This window comes from Prionailurus viverrinus, chromosome B3 (assembly GCF_022837055.1).
Source record: "Prionailurus viverrinus isolate Anna chromosome B3, UM_Priviv_1.0, whole genome shotgun sequence".
NCBI lineage: Eukaryota > Metazoa > Chordata > Mammalia > Carnivora > Felidae > Prionailurus > Prionailurus viverrinus.
The window spans coordinates 25,030,220-25,045,463 of record NC_062566.1 but is presented as its reverse complement, the minus strand read 5'-3'; the positions used below and the strand labels follow the sequence as shown (position 1 = coordinate 25,045,463).

The 15,244-nt window shown below is 36.4% G+C and overlaps 1 protein-coding gene across 7 annotated transcripts in view; it reads left to right on the top strand.

The window, feature by feature from the left end:
* Positions 1–15,244, top strand: part of SCAPER (S-phase cyclin A associated protein in the ER) — a 532,470-nt gene that overhangs the window by 131,955 nt on the left and 385,271 nt on the right. For all 7 annotated transcript variants that reach the window (XM_047863178.1, XM_047863179.1, XM_047863174.1 and 4 more), the window contains 5 exons: positions 742–912; positions 5,974–6,049; positions 6,255–6,372; positions 6,637–6,748; positions 10,239–10,379. In XM_047863178.1, the coding sequence (XP_047719134.1) occupies positions 742–912; positions 5,974–6,049; positions 6,255–6,372; positions 6,637–6,748; positions 10,239–10,379 (618 nt within the window). The remainder of the gene's footprint in view (positions 1–741; positions 913–5,973; positions 6,050–6,254; positions 6,373–6,636; positions 6,749–10,238; positions 10,380–15,244) is intronic.

The window sequence follows — 15,244 nt, the reverse complement described above, 5'->3', positions numbered from 1 at the left end:
AGCCCCGCTTCAGGCTCTGTGCTGACAGCTCAGAGCCTGGAACCTGCTTTGGATTCTGTGTCTCCCTCTCTCTGCCCCTTACGCAGCTCACACTCTGTCTTTCACTCTCTCAAAAATAAATAAACATGAAAAAAATTTAATAGAAAATGACTGTTTGAACCTTTCTATTTAAGCTCAACTTTTGCCATTGTTGTAAAAAATGTGCTAATATAAAACCTAGCTACAGTGGATCTAGGTTTTTAGATTTACTATAATTTCAAATTTTTTTTTTACAGTTTATTTATTTTGAGAGAGCGTGAGCTGGGGAGGAGCAGAGAGAGAGGGAGAGAGGGAAAATCCCAAGCAGGCTATATTCCTTTTATAGTGCTTTTCTTTTGTCTTAAAGATACTTGATCTACAACTGTTTTGAATTTTGGCACTCAAATGAAATTCATACTTTGACATTAATAATAATACCTGTTATTTGTATAACTTCACAGTTTCTCATACACAGCTGTCTCATGATGAAGGTAAGTCATGAATTATTGTACCATTTTATGGAATACAAAATAGGCTCTTGGTTTTAAGAAGCTTCCCAGTCACACAAGTAGCAAGTGGTTGAACTTATACTGAACCCCACATTTTATAATTCTAGATCAATGCTATTTTATGTATACTGTTGAGTGTGTCGTTAGTACATAAAGAAATGATTACTTTCCACTTAATTGATGATTCTTTTGTTTGTTTGTTTTTAACTTTTAGTCCATGGCAGAAGTTCTTGCTAAAAAAGAAGAGCTAGCAGATCGTCTAGAAAAGGCCAATGAAGAAGCTATTGCTAGTGCTATTGCTGAAGAGGAGCAGTTAACCAGAGAAATTGAAGCAGAAGAAAACAACGATATTAATATTGAAACTGACAACGACAGTGACTTTTCTGTGAGGTTTTATTTTTTAAATTAAAAATTTTTGTTTTTTATTTTTTATTTTTTTTAAATTCCAGTATAGTTAACATATAGTGTTGTATTAATTTCAGGTGTAATATAGTGATCACCAATTCCGTACATCTTTACTCAGTGCTCATCCTAAGTGTACCCTTAATCCCCATCACCTGTTTCACTCATTCCCCCAGCTATCTCCCCTCTGATAGCTTTATTTTAAACGAGCACCCTCAGGTAAAGAAGGGTATTTTTTTTTCCAACAAGAGCATTTTTTATTTGAAGCATACTTCAGAATACATGATTCTAAAAGATATATTTAAAACATTCCATCCAAGAAAAATAGAATAGACATTTTTTTTAAGTATTCACAAAAGAATCCCAGAGACATAACAAATATTACAAATTAAGAAGACTGAAATCGGGGTGCCTGGTTGGCTCAGTTGGTTAAGTGTCTGACTTTGGTTCAGGTCATGATCTTTTAGTTCATGGGTTTGAGCCCCGCATCAGGCTGTGTGCTGACAGCTCAGAGCCTGGAGCCTGCTTCGTGGATTCTGTCTCTCTCTCTCTCTGCCCCTCTCCCCTGCTTGTACTCTGTCTCCCTCTCTCTCAAAAATAAATAAATAAATAAATAAATAAATAAATAAATAAATAAATAAATAAATAAAAAGTAAATAAAAAACATTAAAAAAAAAGACTGAAATCATACTAATTTCCATTTACAATGGTACAAAACTAAAGATCCACAATAAAACAAAGCTGGAAAATCTACAATGTAAATATTAAATATTTAATGTGTAAATATTAACACACCACTGCACAAACAATGGGCCAAATAAGAAATCCAATGGCAAATTAAGATATGTCTTAAAACGGGCACTTGGGTGGCTCGGTTGGTTGAGTGTCCAACATTGGCTCAGGTCATGATCTCATGGTTCGTGAGTTGGGGCCCCACATCAGGCTCTGTGCTGACAGCTCAGAGCCTGGAGCCTGCTTCGGATTCTGTGTCTCCCTCTCTCTCTGCCCCTCCCCCCACATGCTCTGTCTCTGCCTCTCAAGAATAAAGAAAACCAATAAAAAAAAAATTTTAAACAAAAGAAAAATAAAACACAATATTCTGTAACCTATGGGATGCAGCAAAAAGCAAATGTTAGATGCTAGATGCTATAAATGCTTGTATTAAGAAAAAGTGTTGAAGTAAACAACATTATATCACAAGGAACTAGGAAAAGAAGAGACTTAGGTGAAATTTAGTAGAGGAAGGAAATAACAAAGAAAAATCAGAAGTAGAGACCAGAGTAAACAATAATATAACATTGAAAGTCATGACTGTTTTTTCCAAAAAAAAAAAAAAAGGAAATAAAATTGGCAATACTTTACATTAAGAAAAAGGAGAGAAGACACATAAGCCAAAATGAAAAATAGAAGAGAAAACAATACAACAGATGATAACAGATTACTATAATTATATATTAATCAAATAACTAGAAGAAAACCAAACAAACAAAATTCCTAAAAACGTACAAGTTACCAAGATTGAGTCATGAATCTTGAATCTAAGAAGTAGGAAACCTTCTTAGACCAATAACAAAAATGAAAGTTGAATTGGGAATCAAAACTCTGAGCACAGAAAAGTCTAAGACCACATGGTTTCATTGGTGGAATTCTACCAAACATTAAAAAAAAAAAAAACCAATGACAATATTTACCAAATCTCATAAATAATGGAAGAGAGGAAACATATTCAAAATCATTCCATGAGGCCAGTACTGTTCTGATACCAAAGCAGGATAAAGACAATACAAGAAAAAAAAGTCTAGTTTGTCCCATATAAGTATTGCTACTTGGACTTTATTTTGACATCCATTTGAGTGATAAATGTTTCTCCACTCCCTCACTTTCAATCTTCAGGTGTCTTTAGGTCTAAAATGAGTCTCTTGTAGGCAGCATATAGAGGGGTCTTATTTTTTTTAATCCCTTCTGACACCCTATGTCTTTTGATTGGAGCATTTGGTCCATTTACATTCAAAGTAATTATTGATAGATATGTATTTATTGCCATTTTATTACTTGTTTTGTTGTTTTTAATGGAGATTTCCTCTGATCCTTTCTTGCCTTTGTCACTTTTGGCCTTTGTACTCAAAGAGTCCCCTTTAATATTTATTGCAGGGCTGGTTTAGTGGTCATGAACTCCTTTAATTTTTGTTTGGAAAGCTCTGTATCTCCCCTTTTATTCTGAATGATAGCCTTGCAGGATAGAGTATTCTTGGCTGCAGACTTTTTCCATTTAGCACATTGAATGGAGCATGCCACTTACTTCTGGCTTGCCAGGTTTCTGTGGAGAGATCTATTGCTAACCTGAGGGGTGGTCTTTTGTAAATTAAGGACTTCTTTTGTCTTGCTGCTTTTAGGATTTTTTCTTTCACTGTATTTTAAAATTTGATTACAATGTGTCTTGGTGTTGGCCCGCTTTTGATGATTTTGATCAGAGTTCCCTGTGCTCCTGGATCTTGATGTCTGTTTCCTTTCCCAGATTATGGAAATTTTCTGCTGTTATTTCTTGAAATAATATTTTCTGCTTTCTGGGACTCTTCTGATATGAATGTTTTTATATTTGATGGGGTCACTGAGTTCCCTAAGTCTATTCTTGTGTTGCATAATTATTCTTTCTTTTGTTCAGCTTCATTATTGTTGATTATTTTATCTTTTAGGTCACTAGTTCATTCCTCTGCTTCTTCCAGCCTGCTGTTCATTGCATCAAGCCTGTTTCCAATCTCATTTATTTCATTCATCTCTGGTTGATTTTTTTAAAACTCTTTTATCTCTGTTGTAAGGGTCTCACTGATGTCTTCTTTTCTCAAGCCCAGTGAGTATCTTTATGATTATTGCTTTAAATTCTCCATCAGGCATGTTACTTATATCTGTTTGCCTTATCTTGTTTTCATTTGGGATAAATTCCTCTGTCTTGGCATTTTATCTGGTATCTGCCTTCTTCTCTGTGTTAGAAAAGCCAGTTATGTCTCCTTCTCCTGAAAGTAATGGCCTTATGTACTGCCCAGGGCCTGGCGCTTCAGGGATTGGCTCTGGTGTGTGCTATACATGCTTTACTGTTGTGTTTTGGCTGCTCTGCCCTTTAGGCCAGTTGTCTGTAGAGCCTCTCCTTGCCTGCTGGGGGCAGTGTTTGGTCCCTGGCCTGAATGTGGTAAGTTTTAACTAGATGTGCTCTGGTGTGTTTGTGCATTAAGACCTGACACCAACTCCACCAGAACCAAGGTCTTGTAGAACTCTCTGGTCAGGAGATGTGGTGTGGGCAGGGGTTTGTGCTGTTTTTCTGGGAGAGGGACTCACCACACTAGGGCTGAGGCAAGCTTGACTGAGAAGGGCAGTCCCGCTAGAGCACAGATGTGTGGGACTTGGTGGAAGCAACTTAGGCAGCCAGTGTTGGCGCTGAGCTGCTTCCCTCAGATGGCCTTGTGTTCATGCTGAGGGGTGTTGGAGGGAAATGGCTTCGGCCAGTCCTTTGTTCCTGGACAGCAGTCTCCATGAATGTTGCCTCTCTGGGAAACACTCCTAGAATAGGGAATAATCTCATCACTTGTGCCCCAGCTGTTCTTCAGATCACTGTTTCCACAGTGACTGTCCCTGGGGTTGTTTGCCTGCCTCCTCTCCAGGAGCGGGGTTGTGCCCTCCGGGCTCTATCCCAGCTAAGCCTGCTGACCTTTACTACTTTAGCGTTTAAACCCTGCTGGTTGCAAGAGCTCAGAAAATTCAGTCCCTCTCTGTTTCCAAGCTAGTGGCTTTGGGGAAACGTTCTCCTTGTGTGTTCCTGGGCTTGTCTTTTTCTCTCGCCCTTCCTCGTGACCACAGCTCCTTCCTCTCTGCAGCACCCATGATCTGTTTCTCCCCTAACCCATGTCTGCACTTCCTACTTTCTTTGATATGGCCTCTTCTCTCTTTACTTGTGGAGTATGTCCTGTCTTCAGGGTGATTTCGGGGGTATTTAGGATGATTTGATAGTTACCTAGTTGTGTTCCTGGGACAAGATGAGCCTAGGGTCTTCCTACTTCACTGCCATTTTGGGTTCTTTCTGAGAGCTTTCAGAATTTTTTGCATAATTGTTCAAAAATTACATTTAGAAATAAAATTCTTAGGGCCAGAAGGACTTAGAGTTCATACAAAAACAATAGGAAATCATTTTTTAGCACTTTAACCATTAGAGTATTTTTTTAAATTTTTCTAATGTTTGTTTATTTTTGAGAGAGAGAGAGACAGAGCATGAGCAGTGGAAGGGCAGAGAGAATGGGAGACACAGAATCCGAAGCAGGCTCCAGGCTCTGAGCTGTCAGCACAGAGCCTGACATGGGGCTCAAACCCATAAACCGTGAGATCATGACCTGAGCCAAAGTCGGACACTTAACTGACTGAGCCACCCAGGCGCCCCACAGAGTATTTTTGTATATAATGCAACTGACAAGTTGGAAGTTGTTATTTTCATTTTACAAATCAAAAAATTGAATCTTGGAAAAAGTAAGAACTCAGCATTACTTACATTTTAATTGCAGAGGCTGAAATAGAATCCAAGGTATTTACTTTTTTTCTGTTCCACTAATAAAAAGCAAATGATACATACCTTGCTATCACTAAGCATTAAGGATATGTATGTTGATAAGAGGGATTTCTTCAGAATGAAAGTAACTGTAAATGTTTTAAATATTTTTCTATTAATTTTTAATGCCCAGTGAATAATCTTGAGCTCTTCTGAGGTATACTATGAGTACGGAAGAGTTATATAGTAATAGTATCAGGCCAATATGTTTCTTTTAAATTTACTTGATTTGTCTCTGCTGTTAATGACAAGTAGGTTGGTCTTCCTCTTAAAATATATAGACTATATAGTATTTTAACTTGGTGATTATTGTAACTATAAGAGGTATATAGCTTTTTTCTGGTTTTGAACTGTTAAATTCTCACTAACAGGTAAGAAAATTACATCTACAGTTCATTTTTAAGGTGATAATTGTGTTCAAATATTTGTTTTTCACTCTTCCTTATTACATTTTAGGCCAGCATGGGCAGTGGGAGTGTATCTTTCTGTGGTATGTCTATGGACTGGAATGATGTCCTTGCAGATTATGAAGGTATTGTGTGTGTATGCCTGTGTGCATTGTCTGTGTGCAGCTAAAAGGGTTTAAAATAGATTATCTTATTATGTGGAGTTTATATGTGTAAAATAAATAATTTACAGTGGGAATGCTGATGCCTTTTAAAAGCCTGTTCTCAAATGTTGGTTTTATAGAACTGTGTGGTTAAACAGTAATGGTGGTTTTCTTTTTTTCTGGGCAGCTCGTGAAACTTGGCGCCAAAATACATCTTGGGGGGATATTGTAGAGGAGGAACCTGCTAGACCTCCAGGCCATGGAATTCACATGCATGAAAAACTTTCCTCACCATCTCGTAAAAGGTCTGGCCTTTGAAAATTAATTTGAAATGTTTCACAAGAGGGAAACTGACTAGTCTTTAGTAAAATTGCTATACAACATTTTAAGGCATATTATTCAGGATAGTTACAGATCTATTGAAAAGTGACAATGTTTTCCTGAAATGTTAAGCCAAAATTAGTTGTGTGTACTTCCTGTATTTATTTTAAGAATGTTGAAGACTAAAAATATTTTTGGCTTTATCATGTAAACATTTGTGTCTTCTATCCATTTGTTTGTGTTAATAGAACAATTGCAGAATCTAAGAAAAAACATGAAGAAAAACAAATGAAAGCACAGCAGCTAAGGGAAAAGTTACGTGAAGAGAAAACATTAAAGCTTCAGAAATTATTAGAAAGGGTGAGTTTTTAATATTTAGAAAATTTTGACAGCCTTAAATTGATGGACTCATTTTTAACTTGACTGTTTCTTGGGTCTAAGAGAAGCTAGCAGAACTATAAAAATTAAATTTTCTGGGAAACAAAAGCATTTCTACCTATTGAATTACAGAAGGTTACCTGCAAAAAAGAAAAAAAATTGACATTTCTAAATTAGCTAGTAAATTGATGTTTGCAGAGTTGGCATGGATTATTGAAGTTGCATTTTGTCCTTTCTTGTTTTCATTGGGGCGTTTCTTTGGGGACTCTTGTGGACAATGTAGGATGAGTTGGTAGGATAGTTTTGAGCTTCAGATGATCAGGTTTGAATAAGTTGGGGCACTAATTGAATTTATAAAGAGATTTTTAGAATATTTAGAGAAGTGCAACTTCTGATCAGTGTGATATAGTAGAAAGAACATGGGATTTGGAGATGGCCAAGCAGGGTTCAAATCCTGGTTTTACCACATAATAAAATATGATGCACTGGGCAAGTTACTTGACAATATTACATTTCAGTTTCTTTCTTTCTTTTTCAAATTAAAAAGAATTTTTTATGTTTATTTATTTATTTTTAGAGAGAGAGAGAGAGAGAGAGAGAGAGAGAGAGCGCTCAAGCTGGTGAGGGGCAGAGAGAGAGGGAGAGAGAAATCCCAAGTAGGCTCCACAGTGTCAGTATAGAGCCCTGTGCGGGGCTTGAACTCACAAACTGTGAGATCATGACCTGAGCCAAAACCAAGAGTCGGACGCTTAACCAACTGAACTACCCAGGCACCCTTCAGCTTCTTTATTTTTAAAATGAAAATTTTAATTATTAACATGATGTGATGATTAAATATGGCAAGTGTGTATAACAATGGCATAGTATTATGATGGCTGATGCTCAGTGTCTGGTCATTCTTACTGTTATGTCAAAGTGGCAAATATAGGCAAATACTGTATTAGTTACATGTGCTATATAACAAAAGACCTCAAAACTTAGCCACTGAAAACAGATGTTTATCACATTATATGTGGGCAAGAGAACCCGGAGTGGCTTGCCTAGTGATTTTTATTCAGAATCTTTCATGAATTTGCAGTCATGCTGTCATTTGGAGCTACAGTATCTACTTCTGGACTCACTCATGTGGTTGTAGGCAGGCCTCAGGTCCTCTTTAGCAGTTGGCTGTAGACTTCAGTTATTTGCCATGTGGGCCTTTTCATAGCCCAAGTGTCCTTATGACATAGCCCCTCGCTTCCCCACAGAAAGTAATCCAGGAGGAAGGGAGGAAAGGAGAAGGGGACAAAGACAAAGACAGAGACAGAGAGAAGGAAAGAACAAATGAGCTGCCAAATTCGAAGCTGCCCTTGCCTCTTATAACCTAATCCTGGAAGTGATAAACCATCACTTTTGCTGTATTCTGTTGGTTGCAATCCTGGTACAGTGTGGGAGGGAATTAGACAAGGATCTGAGTACTAGGTGGCTGGATCGTTGGGAGCCATCTTGGAGTCTGTGTACTTCAAGTACCTAAAACAACATGACAAAAGATGTGTGACTGTCACAGTATATGGGAACTCCTTTGTTACCTTCTAGTACTAGAAAAGAGTACTAATATGCATAGGTTAGAATATTATTTGCATTGGGGTGCCTGGCCGGCCCAGTCGATGGAGCATATGAGTGACTCTTAATCTCAGGGTTGTGAGTTCAAGCCCAATGTTGTATGTAGAGATTCCTTAAAAATAAAATCTTGGGGTGCCTGGGTGGTTCAGTGAGTTAAATGTCTGACTTTGGCTTAGATCATGATCTCACGGTTCGTGGGTTCTAGCCCCACCCTTGGGCTCTGTGCTGACAGGTCAGAGCCTGGAGCCTGCTTCGGATTCTGTGTCTCCCTCTCTCTCTGCCCCTCCCTCGTTTTCTCTCTCTCTCTCTCTCAAAAAATAATAAACATTTAAAAATAAAATCTAAAAAAATATATTATTTACGTTACTTATAATGTGTAATTTAAATTTAGGAGAGATAGTTGGATCAAATAATCCCAATATTTTTAAAAAATGAGGTGTGGTATAAGATTCTCTTTAGTACAGTAGAAAAGTTGATTGGGAAAAGAAGGAAATCTGTGATTTTTCTCTTTACCTAATGCTTTATTTTATTTTATTTTATTTTATTTTGAGAGAGTGTGAGTGGGGGAGAAGGGCAGAGGAAAAGAGAGAGAGAATATATATATATTTTTAATGTTTATTTACTTAGAGTGAACATGAGTGCGGAAAGGTCAGAGAGAGAGAGAGACAGAGAGAGAGAGAGAGACAGAGACAGAGACAGAGACAGAGAATCCCAAGCAGCTTGCCACTGCCAGCGCAGAGCACAATGCAGGGCTTGAACCCACGAACTGTGAGATCATGACCTGAGCTGAAATCAAGAGTCAGATGCTTAACCAAGTCACCCAGGCGCCCTGAGAGAGAGAGAGAGAGAGAGAGAGAGAGAGAGAGAGAGAGAGAGAATCTTAAGCAGACTCTATGCTCAGCACAGAACCTGACACAGAGCTTGATCCCACGACCCTGGGATCATAACCTGAGGCAAAATCAAGAGTTGGATGCTCAAATGACTGAGCCACCTGGGTGCCCCTCTTTACCCGAATCTTAAGAATTTGTCATTATTATTATTTTGATCATTCAGAATCAATAAATTAAAATGAAAAACTGCATGTTCTAGGATTCTATAAGAGTTAATGTATTATTTAATTTCAGCTTTAGAGAAATGCTGTAACACAACTACAACTTCACCTCTTACTGTGTTTTTCAGGCAGGAAAAATTATATAGTTTAATTTCTTACATATATATATATGTAATCTCCAAGTATTCCTGCAAACAGAATAATAAATTCTTGAAATTGTACAAGATGTTAGAGGTTGTACAACTGGTACAACCTGGTTTAATTTTTCCATTAATTTTAATGATAAATCCCACCTTCCTTTTATATAATAGGTTGTTATTTCAACACTGTTTTACATATGTGGTCTCATCTGATCACCAGAATTCTTTGTGGGTCACAGAACTAAACATACTGAATCCCATTTTACAGGTGTAAAAACTGAATCTAGGAGAGGTGAAGTGCTGTTTCCAGTGTCACATTACCAATAATTTGCTGAGCAAGGGCTTTAAAGATCTGTGGTCTAGCTCTTAATCCAGTGCTGTTTCTGCATTATACTTTTTGAGGTTGTTAAATGCATAATTATGTAGCTAAAATTCAACTTCAGTTGAATGCTAGTTTTATTCCCACTCATGTTGAGCCAGCATTTGATTTTAGCTAGCAGGTGACCAAAGTATATTATGAACTCAAGCAGTCTGGCTTCCTAGTCTGTGTTCTCAATCATTAGTCATGCTCCTTTAGGTCTTTCTGGGTTCTAGAATTTATCATTCCGAAGCTGTTTATCAGTTTTCCCTTCTGTTAAATTACTATGTATGCTGAAATTAATGATATGATAACTCTGTATAGGAGAAAGACGTCCGGAAGTGGAAGGAAGAATTATTAGATCAACGACGCAGGATGATGGAAGAGAAATTACTTCATGCTGAATTTAAACGAGAGGTGCAGTTACAAGCAATTGTTAAAAAAGCACAAGAGGAAGAAGCTAAGGTAGATCTTAGGTGCTTTGAACATTGAATTAGTTACCCAAGTACTTTTTTTCAGTTGTTAATATGAGAAGTAATATTTATGAAGTGTTTATTCTGTGCCAGAATAACAGGCTCACTAAAACTTATTAGGTGCAATATCACATACTTACAGTAATCCTGTGAGATGTATATTATGTTTTTACAGCTTTTTTTGAGGTGCAATTGACAGACAATAAATAGCACATATGTAAAGCTTCAATTTGATGAGTTTTGACATGTATATATTCCTGAAACCATCAGCACAGTGAAGATAATAAACAGTTCCATCACCCTCAGAAGTTTGTTCATTCTTCTTTGTATTCATTCCTTCCTCCAACTCTTTTACTGTGCAATTGCTGATCTGTTTTTTGTCATTATACATGTTAGCAGTTTCTAGAATTTTATATGAATGGAATCGTACAGTATATATTCTTTTCCTCTGGCATCTTTCACTCAACATAGTTATTTTGAATGTAATCCATACTGTTGTGTATATCAGTTCCTTTTCATTGCTGAGAAGTGTGTCATTGTATAGAAATACCATAATTTGTTAATCCAGTCACCTGTTGATGGGTATTTGCTTACTTTCTAATTTTTGGCCATTATAGATCTAGGTGCTGTGAATCATCATGTGTAAATCTTTGTGCAGATGTGTGCTTTCATTTTCTTGGGTGAATACCTAAGAATGAATTAGCAGTGCCTCATGATAGGTTCATGTTGAACTTTTGAAGAAACAGTTTTCCAAAATGGTTATTATATAAGTTTCCCCTACTATCTGAAAGTAGTGTTCCTATGAAACCTTTTGTAACCTGAAATGCCATAAAGATGCAATTACCATTAATTTATATGGAAAAAAATTTGAGCATTCCCAGACCCCAAAATAACCTCTTTTAGTCTTTTCTGATATGTTAGAACACAACTTGCTAATGGATGCACAAAATAAATTGAGATAAAGCACAGATGTTCACACAGTTCAAAACTATGGTGGCCTAAAGCTGAGATGGTGAGTGTAGCTCCTGGAGAATAAGTGTGGCAGTCCACTCTCTCTCACTATTTGGGGTGTGCTAGCTCTGTAATGGCTCCCTGTAAAACACTGAATATAGTTTTTGCTTTTTGCCTTTTTTCATTAAGCAGAAATTCTCTTTGGATTTCTTTTCTTTTGGTTAGGGAAAACAAGTATAATGTAGGTCTCTTGTAAAAGCGAAGTGGTGTAATGAGAACTTTTGGAAAGCAGGGGATTTTTGTAGTAGTAGACATTCTTACCAGCGGTGGATGAGGGTTCTAATTAACCACATTCTCACCAACATTTGACATGATTACACACTGTAATTTTAGCCACGTAAGTTTACTATGTGTGTACAGTATCTCATTTGGTTTTAATTTTCATTTTTGAACATCTTTTCATGTGCTTATTTCATATCTTTAGCTCTTGTTTGGTGAAATGTTTGTTCAAATATCTTGTACATTTATTAAAGTTGGATTGTTTTATTGTTGAGTTTTTTCAGCTTTACTGAGGTATAATTGACAAATGGTAAGGTATATAAAGTATACAACAAGATGATTTGATATCCATATACATTGTGAAAGGATTCCCCTCATCAGGTTAAATAATGCATCCATCACCTCACATGTTTATCTTTTATGCATGTCTGTGAGCGAGAGAACATTTAAGTTCTATTCTCTTAGCATATTTCAATTAGTGTTATCAACTGTAGTTACTGTGTTATGCATTAGATCTTCAGGACTTATTCTTCTTATAACTGAAAGTTTATACCTTTTTACTAACCTCTCCCTATTTCTTTCTCTACCCTTAGCCCCTGGCAGCCACATTTCTACTCTCTATTTTTATGAGTTCAACTTTTTTTTTAGATTCCATATTTAAGTGATACCGTGCAGCATTTGTCTTTCCTTATCTTGTTCATTTAACTTAGCATATTGCCCTCCAGTTTTATCCACATTGTCACAAATGAAAAGATTTCTTAGAGGACTTTATGTATTTTAGATACTAAGATCTATGTTTTGCAAATACTTCCTCACAGACCTTGGATTGCCTTTTCTTTTTCTTAAAAGTATCTTTTGAAGTTTTAAAAATTGATCAAGTCCAATATATTAACTTTTTTTTTTCTGTACCATGTGTCTTTTGTGTCCTATTTAAAAAATCTTTACCTGAATTTAAGGTCACTAAGATTTTCTCTTAATTTTTTTGTAGGAGTTTTAAATTTTACAATGACATCTGTGTCCTCTTTTGAATTAAATTTTGTATCTGGTGCAAGATAGGGTTGAGGTTCATATTTTCATAGGGATATCTAATATTCAAGTACCAGTTGAAAAGATTGTCCTTTTTACATTGAATTGCCTTAGGACCCTTGTTGAAAGCTATTTGCCATATACTGGATGGGTTTGTTTCTATTCTGTTTCATTTGTCTCGATGCCTTTTTTTATGCCAATGCCATTTTATCTTGATTACTGTTATAATATCCTGTTACATTGATACATGTCTCTTTAGTGCTTTGAAGTTTTTAGTATGCAAAAAGTTTTTCAACTCATTTAAATTTATTCCTGAGTATGTACTCTTATAGATGTGATTGCAGATTGGAATTGTTTTCTTTTTTTTAATCTTGTCTCATTTTATTTATTTGTTTATTTATTTATTTCCAAGTTAATATGTAGTGTAGTATTGGTTTCAGGAGTAGAATTTAGTGATTCATCACTTACATGTAACACCCAGTGCTCCTCCCAACAAGTGCCCTCCTTAATGCCCATCACCCATTTAGCCCATCCCTGCCCCACCACCCCTCCAGCAACCCTCAGTTGTTCTCTGCATTTAAGAGTCTTTTATGGTTTGCCTTCCTCTCTGTTTTTATGTTATTTTTCTTTCTCCCCCATCTGTTGTATTTCTTAAATTCCACCTGAGTGAAATCATGTAATATTTGTCTTTCTTTGACTTATTTTGCTTACCATAATACGCTGTAGTTCCATCCACATTGTACCCTATGACCCAGCAATTGCACTACTACGTATTTGTCCGAAGGATACCAAGATGCTGATTCGAAGGGGCACATGCACACCAGTGTTTGTAGCAGTACTATCAACAATAGCCAAATTATGGAAAGAGTCCAAATGTCCGTTGACTGATGAATGGATAAGGAAGATGTGGGTGGATATATATATACATATACATACACACACACACACACACACACACACACACACACACACACACACACTGGAATATTTCTCAGGGATCAAACAGAATGAAATTGTTTTCTTAACTTCATTTTCAGATTGTTTACTGCTCGTGTACAGAAATAGAGTTGAATTTTATATGTTGATCATGTTTCTTACAGCTTTGTTTGGACTGGCTCTTTAGTTCTAATAGCTTTTTAGTGGATTCTTTAGGATTTTCTGTCTCCAAGATCATGTTATCTGCAAATAGATACACTTTTACTTCTTTTCCAACCTGGATGTCTTTGATTTGTTTTTCTTGCTTTTTGTTCTAGGTAGAACCTGAAATACAGTGTTGAAGTGGTAAATGTGGACATGACATCCTTGTCTTATTCCCAGTCTTTAGAGGAAGTATTTAGTCTTTTATCATAAAGTATGATGTTAGGTGTGGGGTTTTCATAGATGCCTTTCATCAGATTGAGGAAGTTCCTTTTTATTCCTATTTTGTTGCATGTTTGTATCATAAAAGGATGTTGGATTTTGTCAAATGCTTTTCTGCATCTACTGCAAAATAATATAGTTTTTGTTCTCTTGATATTTTCTGTATTACATTAATTGAGTTTGGTATGTTTTATGTATTTCCCTAATTTTTTAGTTGTTTAAGGTGGTTGCTTTTTCTGGCCTTAAAAATATTCTTAAGGTCTACTAGAAATGTAATTTCCTTGAGACATGTACCAAATATATTCATTTTAGTCCTGTTATATAATCAAGATATAATTTTTATCTCATATACACCTTCTGTGAGTTTGTGAAGTAAGTTAATAGTCATTTCAAATTCCTTATTTTTGGGGTATATATATACATGGTTGAAAACAAAACATCCACTGTTTAGTTGATAGTGACTATTATTATAACCTACATTAATCAGGACCCGATTTTTTCACTTGCAACATCTACTCATTATTACAGTAGACTTTTACAGTAGACTATTACAGTAGACTTTTTTATGAGGAATAGATCTCCTTTTCCTGATTTCTGGCAGTAGCCCTCTTCCATGTGCTGTGTCCTCTTGCCTGCTCTTTGAATTTGCTTCATTACTTCTTGTGCCTGCTCCTTTGCTTTTTTTCCTCTAGACTACCTACTTGTATACTCCAGTTCTGCAGATTATCTATTCTGGCCTTTTGTGAATCTGCAGATTCCTTGGAAAGAGTGGGCTGAGCTGATTTTCACCACCTCATCACCCATATCTTCTTGAATTTTTTATAATACCATTTTCCCTCTATGCTATACATAGAATACATACATAGAATAGTATCACTGTAGTATAGAATGTTATCACTAAGTTTAAAAGACTTTTCTGAATCTTTCCATTATGAATCCTGTGAAATAACATTTTCTAGAATATTCTGCACTACCTTGATTTTCTTTGTTTTCTAACTAATCCTTTACTGTCTTTCCTTTTTCTTAAATTTTTTTTTTCAACGTTTATTTATTTTTGGGACAGGGAGAGACAGAGCATGAACGGGGGAGGGGCAGAGAGAGAGGGAGACACAGAATCGGAAACAGGCTCCAGGCTCTGAGCCATCAGCCCAGAGCCTGACGTGGGGCTCGAACTCACGGACCGCGAGATTGTGACCTGGCTGAAGTCGGACGCTTAACCGACTGCGCCACCCAGGCACCCCC